At 43.9% G+C, this 18,002-nt stretch overlaps 1 protein-coding gene across 1 annotated transcript in view; it reads right to left on the bottom strand.

Moving 5' to 3' along the window:
• LOC115121609 (zinc finger CCHC domain-containing protein 2-like) overlaps nucleotides 1-15,271 on the bottom strand; it is a 29,809-nt gene extending 14,538 nt beyond the window's left edge. Inside the window, exon 1 of the mRNA XM_029650715.2 lies at nucleotides 14,320-15,271. Within this exon, the coding sequence (XP_029506575.2) occupies nucleotides 14,320-14,862 (543 nt within the window). The 5' untranslated portion in view covers nucleotides 14,863-15,271. The remainder of the gene's footprint in view (nucleotides 1-14,319) is intronic.
• Between the last annotated feature and the right edge of the window lie 2,731 nt (nucleotides 15,272-18,002).

Raw genomic sequence — 18,002 nt, forward strand, 5'->3', positions numbered from 1 at the left:
AGAGTGTGTAGCCTAGTGGTTAGGTGGGAGGCAGGTAGCCTAGTGGTTAGAGTGTAGAGGTGGCAGGTAGCCTAGTGGTTAGAGTGTAGAGGTGGCAGGTAGCCTAGTGGTTAGAGTGTAGAGGTGGCAGGGTAGCCTAGTGGTTAGAGTGTAGAGGTGGCAGGTAGCCTAGTGGTTAGAGTGTAGAGGAGGCAGGGTAGCCTAGTGGTTAGAGTGTAGAGGTGGCAGGGTAGGCTAGTGGTTAGAGTGTAGAGGAGGCAGGGTAGCCTAGTGGTTAGAGTGTAGAGGTGGCAGGTAGCCTAGTGGTTAGAGTTAGAGGTGGCAGGGTAGCCTAGTGGTTAGAGTGGGTGGCAGGGTAGCCTAGTGGTTAGAGTGTAGAGGAGGCAGGGTAGCCTAGTGGTTAGAGTGTAGAGGTGGCAGGTAGCCTAGTGGTTAGAGTGTAGAGGTGGCAGGTAGCCTAGTGGTTAGAGTGTAGAGGTGGCAGGTAGCCTAGTGGTTAGAGTGTAGAGGAGGCAGGTAGCCTAGTGGTTAGAGTGTAGAGGTGGCAGGGTAGCCTAGTGGTTAGAGTGTAGAGGTGGCAGGGTAGCCTAGTGGTTAGAGTGCAGGTAGCCTAGTGGTTAGAGTGTAGAGGTGGCAGGTAGCCTAGTGGTTAGAGCGTTGGGCTGGTAACCGGAAGGTTGCAAGTTCAAATCCCCGAGCTGACAAGGTACAAATCTGTCGTTCTGCCCCTGAACAGGCAGTTAACCCACTGTTCCTAGGCCTTCATTGAAAATAAGAATGTGTTCTTAACTGACTTGCCTAGTTAAATAAAGGTAAAGATTTTTTTTTTTTAAAGGTCCAGGAACAACTGGTCTAAAATTGGGGCCTCTGATTTAATTTCGCATTAACTCGACATCTGCTCCTGAGTGGAGAGGTGATTCACCAGGAGGTCATCGAGGGATATTTCCGGAACGAGTCAGTGGACGTCATCACTCTTTTTCATCCAACAGACTGGAAAATGAACTACATGTTGAACTGGAGAGGGAGTCCCTTTATGAGCCTGTTTACACTTACAAAATAGTCTAAATACAGTGGGGCAAAAAAGTATTTAGTCAGCCACCAACTGTGCAAGTTCTCCCACTTAAAAAGATGAGAGAGGCCTGTACTTTTCATCATAGGTACACTTCAACTATGACAGACAAAATGATGGAGAAAAAAAAAATCCTGAAAATCACGTTGTAGGATTTTTAATGAATTTATTTGCAAATTATGGTGGAAAATAAGTATTTGTTTAATAACAAAAGTTTATCTCAATACTTTGTTATAAACCCTTTGTTGGCAAAGCTTTCTGTTCGTCTTCACAAGGTTTTCACACACTGTTGCTGGTATTTTTCACACTATGAGCCTGTTTACACTGTTGCTGGTATTTTTCACACTATGAGCCTGTTTACACTGTTGCTGGTATTTTTCACACTATGAGCCTGTTTACACACTGTTGCTGGTATTTTTCACACTATGAGCCTGTTTACACACTGTTGCTGGTATTTTTCACACTATGAGCCTGTTTACACACTGTTGCTGGTATTTTTCACACTATGAGCCTGTTTACACTTACAAAATAGTCTGAATATGTAAAGCAAGATCTTTATCTATTCGACATCAAATTTGCAACTTTTCTGTTTACACTGTCCTCTATATCCTGTACATTGCTGCTGTGTCCAATCAAAGGCTAGAGATCCAGACCATCTAACTCAGAGTTTCCCAAACTCAGTCCTCTGGACCCCAAGGGGGGGAGGGGGGGCATGTTTTGGTTTTTGCCCTTGCACTACACAGCTAATTAAAAATAATCTACTAATCATCAAGACTTGATCAAACAGCTGGTAGTGTCAGGTCAAAAATCACTGATCTAACCCAAGCAATTATCACCTGTGTAACCTTGGCTAAACAGTGTCCAGTACTTGAGCCATTAGTATACTTTTATGCAGTGGAAGGTTCAATTGTGTTCAGATCAGATGTCCTTGGTGAACCATGGACTGCGTGGTAAAGTGACCCTTGTGTAGTTAGCCTGGGTGACTGAACCCTTCTTAGCTGCTAAACTGTGGGGGTGGAGTGGGGTGGATGGGGACTGTGAGCAACGACTATTAATGTTAATCAGAGAGACTCGGAAATGTATGTTTGATATTGATCCAAATGATATGGACCCTGATTTAACTTTCATTGTTAATTAGTTTATTTTTCATGGAAGATTCTTTATCCATAAAATGGTGTGGGCCCGAGAACAAACCCCTCTTCACATTATTTAAGATATAATTTAAATATTATTTAGACATTATCCGTAAATGTAAAAACTATAAAGGAATACGCGCCATAAAAGTTTTCTACAAATTGAAAATGTTTCTCAATATGTAATACCCCCCCTGTCTGTTAGGTTTATGTACTCTTGTTAGTATATTTCTGTTTTTGTATTTGTTCGTGTTCATAAAATATATCTATTTTTAAATAATAATTAAAAAAAATATTAATTAATTAAAATAACACACTAAAACCTAACGCCATATCACTTCAGCGGTACCTTCTGATCATAATTGCTGGCTATGAGAGCGTAAGCTAATGTGAGTTGTGAGGTTGTGTGCTGCTGGCTTCAAACTCTCTTCAAGTGGCTAAATGACATTAGGCAGACACACAATGATGCAGCTATTTTACAGGTCAACTGGTTCAGTTGAGCATCAACACTATAGTCAACATGGATGACTGTACAACAACAATACTCTATTAAAACTAGGGCTGGGAATCTCCCTGTAGAGAGGCCAAACATTTAGTTAAAACAATCAATAGGATGAAAAACAGTGTTTTGGAGCAGGTACTGCCGACTAGCGCTAGCTAACACTATCTAGCAACACATTTTATTTTATTTTATTTTATATAGATGCTTGGAGTCAAAGTATCGATATAATATCGTCCAAAATAATATTGCGATATGTAAATGTATAATTTTTTCCCCCCATCACCAATTTAAACTGTACTAGAAAAACAAAAAGTGTCATTTTTGGTTTTCTAAATAAAGAAAAAAAGTGGATATAGGATGTGACCATGACGACAAGTTAAAAGTATTGAGCAAATAAAACCATGGATGTCTGTTATTTGTTCTTTTCCAATCGTCTACACAGTGGTCATCTTTGACAAGCACCACTCCAATATAAAGACAGGCCTGCATTACAAGTACAAAGCACCACTCCAATATAAAGACAGGCCTGCATTACAAGTACAAAGCACCACTCCAATATAAAGACAGGCCTGCATTACAAGTACAAAGCACCACTCCAATATAAAGACAGGCCTGCATTACAAGTACAAAGCACCACTCCAATATAAAGACAGGCCTGCATTACAAGTACAAAGCACCACTCCAATATAAAGACAGGCCTGCATTACAAGTACAAAGCACCACTCCAATATAAAGACAGGCCTGCATTACAAGTACAAAGCACCAAAATATAAAGACAGGCCTGCATTACAAATACAAAGCACCACTCCAATATAAAGACAGGCCTGCATTACAAGTACAAAGCACCACTTTAATATAAAGACAGGCCTGCATTACAAGTACAAAGCACCACTCCAATATAAAGACAGGCCTGCATTACAATACAAAGCACCACTCCAATATAAAGACAGGCCTGTTACAGGGGGTACAAAGCACCACTTTTTAATATAAAGACAGGCCTGCATTACATACAAAGCACCACTTATAAAGACAGGCCTGCATTAAATGAAAGAGATGAATATGACAGGCCTGTTAAATACAAAGACCACTCCAATATAAAGACAGGCCTGTTAAATGAAAGACCACTGAATATAAAGACAGGCCTGCATTACAAGTACAAAGCACCACTCCAATATAAAGACAGGCCTGCATTACAAGTACAAAGCACCACTCCAATATAAAGACAGGCCTGCATTAAATGAAGTACAAAGCACCACTGTATAAAGACAGGCCTGGTGACAAAGCACCACTGTATAAAGACAGGCCTGCATTACAAGACACCCAATATAAAGACAGGCCTGATTACAAGACAAAGCACCACTGTATAAAGACAGGCCTGCATTACAAGTACAAAGCACCACTCCAATATAAAGACAGGCCTGATTACAAGTACAAAGCACCACTCCAATTAAAGACAGATGCATTACATGTACAAAGCACCACTCCAATTAAATGACAGGTGATTACAAGACAACACCCTGTTAAATGACAGGAGATGAAGACAAAGCACCACTCCAATATAAATGACAGGCCTGCATTACAAGTACAAAGCACCACTCAATATAAATGACAGGCCTGCATTACAAATACAAAGCACCACTCCAATATAAATGACAGGCCTGCATTACAAGTACAAAGCACCACTGTTAAATGGCCTGCATTACAAGTACAAAGCACCACTCCAATATAAAGACAGGAGATTACAAGTACAAAGCCCTGTATAAATGACAGGCCTGCATTAGGAAGTACAAAGCACCACTCCAATATAAAGACAGGCCTGATGACAGATGACACAAAGCACCACTAAATAAAGACAGGCCTGATTACAAGATGACACCACTGTAAAGACAGGCCTGATTAGATGACAAAGCACCACTGTATAAATGACAGGCCTGATGAGGAGAGGACACACCACTGTTAAAGACAGGCCTGATGAGGAGACAAAGCCAAAAGGAATTCACTTTCACCCAAATAAGCTGTTTAAATCAGTAAAGGTGAATAGATTATTTTATTTAACTAGGCAAGTCAGTTAAGAACAAATTCTTACTTACAATACAGGAACAGTGGGTTAACTGTTAAATGAGGAGAGGACACAGATTTTTTACCTTGTTAAATGAGGTTTGATGTAACCTTTTGGTGACATCCTGTTAAATGAGGAGATGAGGAGATGACACCCTGTTAAATGAGGTGATGACACCCTGTTAAATGAGGAGATGACACCCTGTTAAATGAGGAGATGAGGAGATGACACCCTGTTAAATGAGGAGATGAGGAGAGGACACCCTGTTAAATGAGGTGATGAGGAGATGACACCCTGTTAAATGAGGAGATGAGGAGAGGACACCCTGTTAAATGAGGAGATGACACCCTGTTAAATGAGGAGATGACACCCTGTTAAATGAGGAGATGAGGAGAGGACACCCTGTTAAATGAGGAGATGAGGAGATGACACCCTGTTAAATGAGGTGATGAGGAGATGACACCCTGTTAAATGAGGTGATGAGGAGAGGACACCCTGTTAAATGAGGTGATGAGGAGAGGACACCCTGTTAAATGAGGTGATGACACCCTGTTAAATGAGGTGATGAGGAGAGGACACCCTGTTAAATGAGGTGATGAGGAGATGACACCCTGTTAAATGAGGAGATGACACCCTGTTAAATGAGGAGATGACACCCTGTTAAATGAGGAGAGGACACCCTGTTAAATGAGGAGAGGACACCCTGTTAAATGAGGAGAGGACACCCTGTTAAACGAGGTGATGAGGAGATGACACCCTGTTAAACGAGGAGATGAGGAGATGACACCCTGTTAAATGAGGTGATGACACCCTGTTAAATGAGGAGATGACACCCTGTTAAATGAGGTGATGACACCCTGTTAAATGAGGTGATGACACCCTGTTAAATGAGGTGATGACACCCTGTTAAATGAGGAGATGAGGAGAGGACACCCTGTTAAATGAGGTGATGACACCCTGTTAAATGAGGTGATGAGGAGATGACACCCTGTTAAATGAGGAGATGAGGAGATGACACCCTGTTAAATGAGGTGATGAGGAGATGACACCCTGTTAAATGAGGTGATGAGGAGAGGACACCCTGTTAAATGAGGAGATGAGGAGATGACACCCTGTTAAATGAGGAGATGACACCCTGTTAAATGAGGTGATGACACCCTGTTAAATGAGGAGATGAGGAGAGGACACCCTGTTAAATGAGGTGATGACACCCTGTTAAATGAGGTGATGAGGAGAGGACACCCTGTTAAATGAGGAGATGAGGAGATGACACCCTGTTAAATGAGGAGATGACACCCTGTTAAATGAGGTGATGACACCCTGTTAAAGGGATAGTGTTTGATTCTGGCAATTGGGATCCTTATTTGCGTGCAGTTTGAAGGAAGTTGAAGGTCATTTCGTGGGGTATTGCTAACTGCACACAGAGACATACAAATCTGACTCTGGGTAAGTAGAAAAACAGAATCTCCTACTTTAACATGCAGCTCCCCAAGAAGGAAATGCATCCCTATCAACAAACTGAAAGATCCTGGCTGGCCTCCACTTGTCCAGTCACCTTAGTGCTCAGTTGGTTTCAAGCCATTGGCTCACAGCATGGTTGAGGCCCCTCACACTGGCATAATCTCCTCCTCCCTGTAGAATTGCCAGGCTTGCACTACAGTAGGCCACAGGACCCGAATGCCTCACACGCAGCACAGCACATAACTCTTTGTGAAATGCGCCATAAAAACTAGAAAGTGTATTGGGGGGGTTGGCAGTGGCCTTTTGTACAGTCAGAAATAGCACAGCCAGTCAGTCCCCTGTGACATCATTAAATGCCTCGACTAGAATAGGGTATAGCGGATAGGGTGTGAACGTGTAAACGAAATTGGGATCCTTAACGTTAATAAGGAATCCCTAACCGAAAAACAATTATTTTTTCGTCTTCACAAAATGAAACTTCAAATCACAGTGCTGTTGTCACAAAACTACCACAAACAGGTCCCAATCATCATCAAAACGGGATTTTTTGTTTGTTTGTTTTTTTACAAATACCTAACTCAACAATGCTGTAACGTTAGTAGGAGAAAGCTTCAATGCATGAGGGAGCGTTAATGAATGAGGGAGCTTTAATACAAGAGGGAGCTTTAATGCAAGAGGGAGCTTTAATGCAAGAGGGAGCTTTAATGCAAGAGGGAGCTTTAATGCACAAGGGAGCTTTAATGCAAGAAGGGGATTTAAGGAATAATGGAGCTTTAATACAAGAGGGAGCTTAAATGCACGAAGGAGATTTAAGGAATAATGGAGCTTTAAGGCATGAGTGAGATTTACTGCATGGGGGAGCTTTAATGCATGAGGGAGCTTTAATGCATGAGGGAGCTTTAATGCATGAGGGAGCTTTAATGTAAGAGGGAGCTTTAATGCATGAGGGAGCTTTAATGTAAGAGGGAGCTTTAATGCATGAGGGAGCTTTAAGGCATGAGGGAGCTTTAATGTAAGAGGGAGCTTTAATGCATGAGGGAGCTTTAATGTAAGAGGGAGCTTTAATGCATGAGGGAGCTTTAATGTAAGAGGGAGCTTTAATGCATGAGGGAGCTTTAATGCAAGAGGGAGCTTTAATGCATGAGGGAGCTTTAAGGCATGAGGGAGCTTTAATGTAAGAGGGAGCTTTAATGCACCAGGGAACTTTAAGGAATAATGGAGCTTTAATGCAAGAGGGAGCTTTAATGAATGAGGGAGCTTTAATGCATGAGGGAGCTTTAATGCATGAGGGAGCTTTAATGTATGAGGGCGCTTTAATGCATGAGGGAGCTTTAATGCTTTAATGCATGAGGGCGCTTTAATGCATTAGGGAGCTTTAAGGCATGAGGGAGAGCGAGAGGGTCAACGCAGAGTAGCAGTCATGTGAGTGACGAGGGGGAGCAGGGACAGAGATAGTCTACCAGCGCGAGTTGACGAGGGGGAGCAGGGACAGAGATAGTCTACCAGCGCGAGTTGACGAGGGGGAGCAGGGACAGAGATAGTCTACCAGCGCGAGTTGACGAGGGGGAGCAGGGACAGAGATAGTCTACCAGCGCGAGTTGACGAGGGGGAGCAGGGACAGAGATAGTCTACCAGCGCGAGTTGACGAGGGGGAGCAGGGACAGAGATAGTCTACCAGCGCGAGTTGACGAGGGGAGCAGGGACAGAGATAGTCTACCAGCGCGAGTTGACGAGGGGAGCAGGGACAGAGATAGTCTACCAGCGCGAGTTGACGAGGGGGAGCAGGGACAGAGATAGTCTACCAGCGCGAGTTGACGAGGGGAGCAGGGACAGAGATAGTCTACCAGCGCGAGTTGACGAGGGGGAGCAGGGACAGAGATAGTCTACCAGCGCGAGTTGACGAGGGGGAGCAGGGACAGAGATAGTCTACCAGCGCGAGTTGACGAGGGGGAGCAGGGACAGAGATAGTCTACCAGCGCGAGCAGGGACAGAGATAGTCTACCAGCGCGAGTTGACGAGGGGGAGCAGGGACAGAGATAGTCTACCAGCGCGAGTTGACGAGGGGAGCAGGGACAGAGATAGTCTACCAGCGCGAGTTGACGAGGGGGAGCAGGGACAGAGATAGTCTACCAGCGTGAGTTGACGAGGGGGAGCAGGGACAGAGATAGTCTACCAGCGCGAGTTGACGAGGGGGAGCAGGGACAGAGATAGTCTACCAGCGTGAGTTGACTTGGATGCGATCTTATTGTTATTTATTTATCTATCATGTCATTACATAGATGCTGGATTGGTACAGGGAACATTAGAGTATCATGTAGTATCCTAAACCTATCACTGTTACATTGAACTGGGTGAATGACAGTAACCTAAACCTATCACTGTTACATTGAACTGGGTGAATGGAATATGAATGGCAGTAACCTAAACCTATCACTGTTACATTGAACTGGGTGAATGGAATATGAATGGCAGTAACCTAAACCTATCACTGTTACATTGAACTGGGTGAATGGAATATGAATGGCAGTAACCTAAACCTATCACTGTTACATTGAACTGGGTGAATGGAATATGAATGACAGTAACCTAAACCTGTCACTGTTACATTGAACTGGGTGAATGGAATATGAATGGCAGTATCCTAAACCTATCACTGTTACATTGAACTGGGTGAATGGAATATGAATGGCAGTAACCTAAACCTATCACTGTTACATTGAGCTGGGTGAATGACAGTAACCTAAACCTATCACTGTTACATTGAGCTGGGTGAATGACAGTAACCTAAACCTATCACTGTTACATTGAACTGGGTGAATATGAATGACAGTAACCTAAACCTGTCACTGTTACATTGAACTGGGTGAATATGAATGACAGTAACCTAAACCTATCACTGTTACATTGAGCTGGGTGAATATGAATGACAGTAACCTAAACCTGTCACTGTTACATTGAACTGGGTGAATATGAATGACAGTAACCTAAACCTATCACTGTTACATTGAACTGGGTGAATATGAATGACAGTAACCTAAACCTGTCACTGTTACATTGAACTGGGTGAATATGAATGACAGTAACCTAAACCTGTCAAATTGAGCTATCAATGACTAACCTAAACCTGTCACTGTTAGCTGGGTGAATATGAATGACAGTAACCTAAACCTGTCACTGTTACATTGAACTGGGTGAATATGAATGACAGTAACCTAAACCTGTCACTGTTACATTGAGCTGGGTGAATATGAATGACAGTAACCTAAACCTGTCACTGTTACATTGAACTGGGTGAATATGAATGACAGTAACATTGAGCTGGGTGAATGACAAACCCTGTCACTGTTACATTGAGCTGGGTGAATATGAATGACAGTAACCTAAACCTGTCACTGTTACATTGAGCTGGGTGAATATGAATGACAGTAACCTAAACCTGTCACTGTTACATTGAGCTGGGTGAATATGAATGACAGTAACCTAAACCTGTCACTGTTACATTGAGCTGGGTGAATATGAATGACAGTAACCTAAACCTGTCACTGTTACATTGAGCTGGGTGAATATGAATGACAGTAACCTAAACCTGTCACTGTTACATTGAGCTGGGTGAATATGAATGACAGTCATCCAATATGCTGTAACAGAAATAAGGCCATGTTCATAATAAAAAATAAAAAAAACAATCGTCCTCCCTAATCTTAAACGGCATCGACTCTCACTGGTCTGAAGATAAGGCTAAAACTGCTTATCCAATAGAAATCCCCTATCCCACTTGTAGGCGAAGTCATGGCGATGTTGGCTAGCTAAACTCATGCCTACCTACACGTCATGGGGTCTAACGGTCACCTCGAGCTGAACTGCCCATGTGCAGGCCATCGAATCAAAGGCACCCACTCCTCGATACAAAGTTTTTTGTTTATAATTAAAAACGTGTCAGTTTGTCACTTTTACAAGGTTGGAGTAATAACCTGTTCAGCTACTTAAGACATTGGCTCAAATCGAGATTGTGCCATTGGATTTTCAAAAAAATGAACAACTAAGGAATCATTTTTGTTCACATCTCATTGAGTATGGTTACATGCACACAATAATCCGATTATTGTGAATAGTCTGAATAATGTAATAATTTGATTTAAACGTTTACATGCTATGCAAGAAGAAGAAAGATTGATCTAATAATCATGTTTACATGGACACATCTGAAATCAGGCTACCTGATGATACTTTGATAGATGCAGGAAATTGCCAATCAAAATAAACATTCTACCACAGCAACCATGTTATTTTTGCGATGTCTATTTAATTCTGAGTTCGGACATATAGCGTTTAAATGGGAAAAAAATATTTCTAAAATGCCCTCTTCATTTTTCAGAACTCGCACAAAACAAGGAAGCCCGAAACATGCGCAGACCTAGGATAGGATAAAGACGCAGACCTAGGATAGGATAAAGACGCAGACCTAGGATAGGATAAAGTAATCCTTCTCACCCCCCCCCCCTTAAAAGATTTAGATGCACTATTGTAAAGTGGCTGCTCCACTGGATGTCATAAGGTGAATGCACCAATTTGTAAGTCGCTCTGGATAAGAGCGTCTGCTAAATGACTTAAATGTAAATGTAAATCTAACACTGCTTTAACTGAGGATTTACAGGAAGCCCGAAACATGCGCAGATCTAATACACTGCTTTAACTGAGGATTTACAGGAAGCCCGAAACATGCGCAGATCTAATACACTGCTTTAACTGAGGATTTACAGGAAGCCCGAAACATGCGCAGATCTAATACACTGCTTTAACTGAAGATTTACAGGCCATAATCATTCAAAAAGATTCCTCAGAAAACCTGCTGTTTTAATTGTCATATGCTTACTTCGATTAGGACCTTACGCCGATTAAGATAAACAGAGTAAGGTGTTTACATGACTAATGCCATATTCGACCTTCTGTCATAATCAGTTTAATAATCAAATGATTAGTGTGCATGTTGACTTCTCGAACCCCAAACCCCTGCCTGGTCTGTTTCACAAGCGTTCCCGGAAGTCTCGGGATGTTGTGCCTCCGGGTTTAGAAACTCTTGTTGTTTAAATATGCGATTGCCCCGGCCAATCCTCATGCACTGTTGCACCTACGGAACTAATCTACTGAGCACTATTTGGTGCTCCACCCAAGCAAGGCATTTGATTGATTTGCCGTGCTGTGAGGCGTCACTGATTTACACCGGGTTCCCACCCCTATTTAGCTATTCTTCTGCCATAAACTTCCCCAGGCCATTTTAGGGAAGCCTGTTTTGCAACGAGGCTAGTCACATCCCTAATAGAGGCTGATATGGACTAAGCTAGAGACCTCTTTAGTGGAGTTTTGATCTAGAGAGAAAGTAAAAAATACGAAAAGAAAAAAAAAAGCAATTTAAGAATAGGAAGCATAGAAATAACACACATAGTATATAACTACCGCTTCTTAGACTTGCTTTCATGGAGAATGACAGATCTATAGATCACATTTCTATGTGAATTTGGTACATATTGCAAAAATGTACATATTGCATTTTTAAAACCACAAAGAAAATAGTGTATGTGAGATGGTGTTCCTTCAAACAGTGGTATGGGGAGAGATCCAGCTGTTTGTCCATTTCAACACAGTGAATGACATGTCTAATAAACTCAGTGGGCTGTAAATAAATAAAGACTCTGTCCTCACGTGTAGTGATTTCATTTTTTAATTGCCACATGAGCACAGGGTAGCCTAGTGGTTAGAGTGTAGAGCTGGCAGGGTAGCCTAGTGGTTAGAGTGTAGAGCTGGCAGGGTAGCCTAGTGGTTAGAGTGTAGAGCTGGCAGGGTAGCCTAGTGGTTAGAGTGTAGAGCTGGCAGGGTAGCCTAGTGGTTAGAGTGTAGAGCTGGCAGGGTAGCCTAGTGGTTAGAGTGTAGAGCTGGCAGGGTAGCCTAGTGGTTAGAGTGTAGAGGTGGCAGGGTAGCCTAGTGGTTAGAGTGTAGAGCTGGCAGGGTAGCCTAGTGGTTAGAGTGTAGAGGTGGCAGGGTAGCCTAGTGGTTAGAGCGTTGGGCTAGTAACCGGAAGGTTGCAAGTTCAAACCCCCGAGCTGACAAGGTACAAATCTGTCGTTCTGCCCCTGAACCCACTAGGCCGTTCCTAGGCCGTCATTGAAAATAAGAATTGGTTCTTAACTGATTTGCCTAGTTAAATAAAGGAAAAATAAAAATATGTTCTTACGGTTTTGAATAAAGTAGGCTATATGAGCCAGAGGAGAATGTTAATCCTTGGGGATTGTTGTTAATCCTTGGTGCAAAAGAAGATTAAATCTGCACAAATACTGCATCTTCCCCCATCTGTCAAATGTCAACCGTTGAGAACTAGCCATACTATTAAAGCCTTTTGTAAAAGATTGGGATAACCTAATCTACATTGTCAAAATGAGCCAATGGTATTTTGAAAGTCTCACAATTCGGGAAAAATCGGTGAACAGATTCAAAGGAATAACTTTCCCAGTTGTGTAAATACCCCCCACTCTCCTCAAACACGGGCTGAGTTCTCATGCAAAACCTATTTTTTTGTTGCTTATTACAACAACTTTCTTTCCCTGAGGTTATGTGGCAGATGGATTTATATTCAGGGCATTAGAGCAACTGAAACTCATCCAACATTGTAAAAGCAACACTGCTATTTTGAAAGGAAAGCATAAACATGGCGTGTGTTTGTTATTATAGGCCTACTACAATTTCTCTCATACTCTCTCATGAATGAAAAACATGATGCACTTATTAGCCTAGATTTTAGCTGCAGTCTTATTCACTATATGCCAATTTATCTAGTTTGCAAACTTTTACTAAAGCATACGCTGTAACAAAACGCAAGATAATCTGAGAAAAGGTCAATATTTTTTTGTAGCTGTGTTGTCAAAGGGCAAAACCCATCCCTAACTTTCTCTTTCGCCTCTCCCGGCTGTCAAACGCCAGAGCATGAAATGACTTCTTGCATACACGTTGGTCTCGCAACCTAGCAGAGACTTTTGGTTTTAAAACATCAGGAACATTAAGAGATGGATGAATATGGACAAAACTGTACTTAGCATAGCATGAAGAGATTCACAATTTGCCTACGCTAGCTAGCTAAATGTACCTAGCTTCCATCACCAAGTTAACTAGCTAACTACAGTTGTCATCCGAGCTACGTTGGCTATATATACTGAACAAAAATAAAAACGCAACATGTAAAGTGTTGGTCCCATTTTTCATGAACTGAAATAAAAAATCCCAGAAATGTCTTCCGTGCCAGGATATGCCACACCTGTCAGGTGAATGGATTATCAAGAAGCTGATTAAACAGCATGATCATTACACAGGTGCACCTTGTGCTGGAGATAATAAAAGGTGCCGTTTTGTCACACAACACAATTGCCATAGTTGTCTCATGTTTTGAGGGGGCGTACAATTGGCATGCTGACTGCAGGAATGTCCAACAGAGCTGTTGCCAACTGCATTTACGAGAAATTTTGCAATAAACCCAACCCGCCTCACAACCACATGTTGTAACCACGCCAGCCCAGGACCTCCACATCTGGCTTCTTCACCTGCAGGATCGTCTGAGGTGGGGGGGTGCTGAGGAGTAGTTATGTCTGTAATAACCCTAACCCTTTTTTTTTGGGGGGGGGGGATAATTCTGATTGGCTGGGCCTGGCTCACCAGTGGGTGGACCTATACTCCTGCATAGGTCCACCCACTGGGGAGCCACAGATTAGGACCAGATTAATTTATTTTCAATTGACTGATTTCCTTCTATCACCTGTAACATCTTTGAAATTGTTGCGTTTATATTTTTGTTCAGTGTAGCCTGTTGTGCCCATGTTGGCTAACTACAGTACCATTCTTTGGCTAAATGGCCAAACTAGCTAGCTAACGTTAGCGAGCTAATAAATAATGATATATATTTAGCTAACTGTCTTGTCTAATTCATAGTACTCTTTACCAACTAGATATAATATACAAACTTCAATAGCTCGCTATCGGCGTCAGAGCACAGGTCCAAAACTCTTGAAAGTTAAGTCCGCTAACAAACTAACCAACTATTAATCAATGTTACCTGGGCGTTTATTCTGTACGGATTCTGCTGTCTATCCTCTGTGGCAAATTTGATTTTGTCCAGATGCACTAGAAGGGTTTCTCTTTGATGAAAAGGAAACGCTGGATGCAACGAAGCCATAGTAAAAAGCAACGCAAACTGCTCCAAGGGTCCGACTGCTTCCTCTATTGGACGCCCGCAAATATGCTCTGTTCTCCTGAACGTTTTCCCGTCCACACGCGAAGGATGGAACGGGTCCCTGAAGGGAGAAACAGAATAACCGGGATAGTTTTTGTAGAACAAGGAGGGATCCATATGGTTCAATATCTGAAATAGTATTCCCGCACACTCCCTGCTGTCAGATCGCAGAAGAGATAAGCAGACCAGCAGTTTGGAGCGCACCACCGGGTCGATAACATCAGATAAAATGCCCAAATCATTCGGACAGTTCGCCCTGATCTCGACATCCCGTAGAATCGGGTAATCTTTCCGTGCCAAGTCTTCCAGACAGGAGCCCAAAAACCGGAGTTCGAGCGGCTGGCACATATGCAGCAGTCCGCACATTAACTCGATCCGCTTGGCAGGATTTAGATGCAAACCAAACCACTCGAAAACGGTCTCTTTGTCCAATTGAGATGGATATCCTGGGTGTCTGGATGAATCTTCGAGCCTGTCCGAGATCGTGGGAGAGACCGATCTGGGAATATGGAGATCCGGCTGTTCCTCGGCCGTATCATCTCCTGCCTCCGCGGTCTCATGGGCAGCTTCGTTTTAAGCATTATCGTCTCGACTGGAAAGGCTTCAAGGCGTAAATGACTGTTAAATATAGCTACATCCTTTGATCGTCTAACTGCTGTGTAATGCAGAATCAACAGAAGCAAATCAATTTTTCAGTAATATTCAGAGAGACTCTCGGCGACAAGCTTTAGTTTTCATTTCTCCTTCACTGTAGACGGCACTCTGACCTGTCAATCATTCATAAACCCCTCCCCTTTCCGTAGAAGCGTACTGGGTCCTGAATTTCAGCTGAGTGGAAGTTTGTTAATTAATAAAAGTTTCATAACAATTTGAGCTTATCTTTTATTTATCTACAATGTAGGTAGAAGTACAATTTGTAGAGTGGTACATTTTAACATGTGTTTAATGTCGAATCTGTAGGATCTTCTGAAATGGAAAGCCTATATTATGTGATGTATGAAATGGAAAGCCTATATTATGTGATGTATAAAATGACAAGCCTATATTATGTGATTTCATAGTATTCATTGCTCAGTTTATTGCGGTAGTAGTAATTCAGTTTCATGTATCCCTTCAAAATGCTTAGGCCTTAATGCAGAAGTCAAAATGATGTATGTATTAAAATATGTGATCTCTTGTTTTAGACCTCTATGCGTGTAAAATACTGTGTTTGTTTAACACTTTACATGATACTGGTCTTATTACTGTGTTTTAATTATTGTTCCTATGGGCCGAGCGAGAGATGAGGATTCCTTTAGACAACACTGACCCCTAGTGGCTCACAAACAACATTGCATAAGTAGTACGTGCATAATACCAAGGCCAGGATATATTTTCACTCCTGTTGGCTAAAGACTACAGTACCCTACTGTATGTGCAATATGTCAGATTTAATCATACGTCCTTGATAATCCCTGTAGACTTCAACATATTGATGGTAATTTAACATGGCATTTGGAGGCAGTGTCAGAGGAAGGACCTAAAAATGGTCAAACACTCCAGCCAGCCTAGTCATAGACTCACAACCGAAGAACAGGTGTACGGCGTGGTGTGGGCGAGCGCTCTGCCGATGTCAACGTTGTGAACAGGGTGCCCCATGGTGGCTGTAGGGTGGCGTGGTGTGGGCGAGCGCTCTGCTGATGTCAACGTTGTGAACAGGGTGCCCCATGGTGGCTGTAGGGTGGCGTGGTGTGGGCGAGCGCTCTGCTGATGTCAACGTTGTGATCAGGGTGTCCCATGGTGGCTGTAGGGCGGCGTGGTGTGGGCGAGCGCTCTGCTGATGTCAACGTTGTGAACAGGGTGCCCCATGGTGGCTGTAGGGTGGCGTGGTGTGGGCGAGCGCTCTGCTGATGTCAACGTTGTGAACAGGGTGCCCCATGGTGGCTGTAGGGTGGCGTGGTGTGGGCGAGCGCTCTGCTGATGTCAACGTTGTGAACAGGGTGCCCCATGGTGGCTGTAGGGTGGTGTGGGCGAGCTCTCTGCTGATGTCAACGTTGTGAACAGGGTGCCCCATGGTGGCTGTAGGGTGGCGTGGTGTGGGCGAGCGCTCTGCTGATGTCAACGTTGTGAACAGGGTGCCCCATGGTGGCTGTAGGGTGGCGTGGTGTGGGCGAGCGCTCTGCTGATGTCAACGTTGTGAACAGGGTGCCCCATGGTGGCTGTAGGGTGGCGTGGTGTGGGCGAGCGCTCTGCTGATGTCAACGTTGTGAACAGGGTGCCCCATGGTGGCTGTAGGGTGGCGTGGTGTGGGCGAGCGCTCTGCTGATGTCAACGTTGTGAACAGGGTGCCCCATGGTGGCTGTAGGGTGGCGTGGTGTGGGCGAGCGCTCTGCTGATGTCAACGTTGTGAACAGGGTGCCCCATGGTGGCTGTAGGGTGGCGTTGTGTGGGCGAGCGCTCTGCTGATGTCAACGTTGTGAACAGGGTGCCCCATGGTGGCTGTAGGGTGGCGTGGTGTGGGCGAGCGCTCTGCTGATGTCAACGTTGTGAACAGGGTGCCCCATGGTGGCTGTAGGGTGGCGTGGTGTGGGCGAGCTCTCTGCTGATGTCAACGTTGTGAACAGGGTGCCCCATGGTGGCTGTAGGGTGGCGTGGTGTGGGCGAGCGCTCTGCTGATGTCAACGTTGTGAACAGGGTGCCCCATGGTGGCTGTAGGGTGGCGTTGTGTGGGCGAGCGCTCTGCTGATGTCAACGTTGTGAACAGGGTGCCCCATGGTGGCTGTAGGGTGGCGTGGTGTGGGCGAGCGCTCTGCTGATGTCAACGTTGTGAACAGGGTGCCCCATGGTGGCTGTAGGGTGGCGTGGTGTGGGCGAGCGCTCTGCTGATGTCAACGTTGTGAACAGGGTGCCCCATGGTGGCTGTAGGGTGGCGTGGTGTGGGCGAGCGCTCTGCTGATGTCAACGTTGTGAACAGGGTGCCCCATGGTGGCTGTAGGGTGGCGTGGTGTGGGCGAGCGCTCTGCTGATGTCAACGTTGTGAACAGGGTGCCCCATGGTGGCTGTAGGGTGGCGTTGTGTGGGCGAGCGCTCTGCTGATGTCAACGTTGTGAACAGGGTGCCCCATGGTGGCTGTAGGGTTAGGTTATGGTATGGGCAGGCATAAGCTACGAACAAAGAACACAATTGCATTTTATCGATGGCAATTTCAATGCACAGAGATACCATGAAAAGATCTTGAGGCTCATTCTGAGGCCCATTATGTTTAAGGTATCTGTGACCAACAGATGCATATCTGTATTCCCAGTCATGTGAAATCCATAGATTAGGGCCTGATGAATTTACTTCAATTGACTGATTTCCTTTATATGAAGTGTAACTCAGTAAAACCTTTGAAATTGTTGCATGTAGCGTTTATATTTTTGTTCAGTATACATTAAAACTCTAAAAAGGCTTTTCATGCTCGATGTATTTTGATATATAAATAAAGAAATTAACTGGGTGTTTCGAGCACTGATCATCAGACCGTA

This window comes from Oncorhynchus nerka, linkage group LG22 (genome assembly GCF_034236695.1).
Source record: "Oncorhynchus nerka isolate Pitt River linkage group LG22, Oner_Uvic_2.0, whole genome shotgun sequence".
NCBI classification, from domain to species: Eukaryota; Metazoa; Chordata; class Actinopteri; order Salmoniformes; family Salmonidae; genus Oncorhynchus; species Oncorhynchus nerka.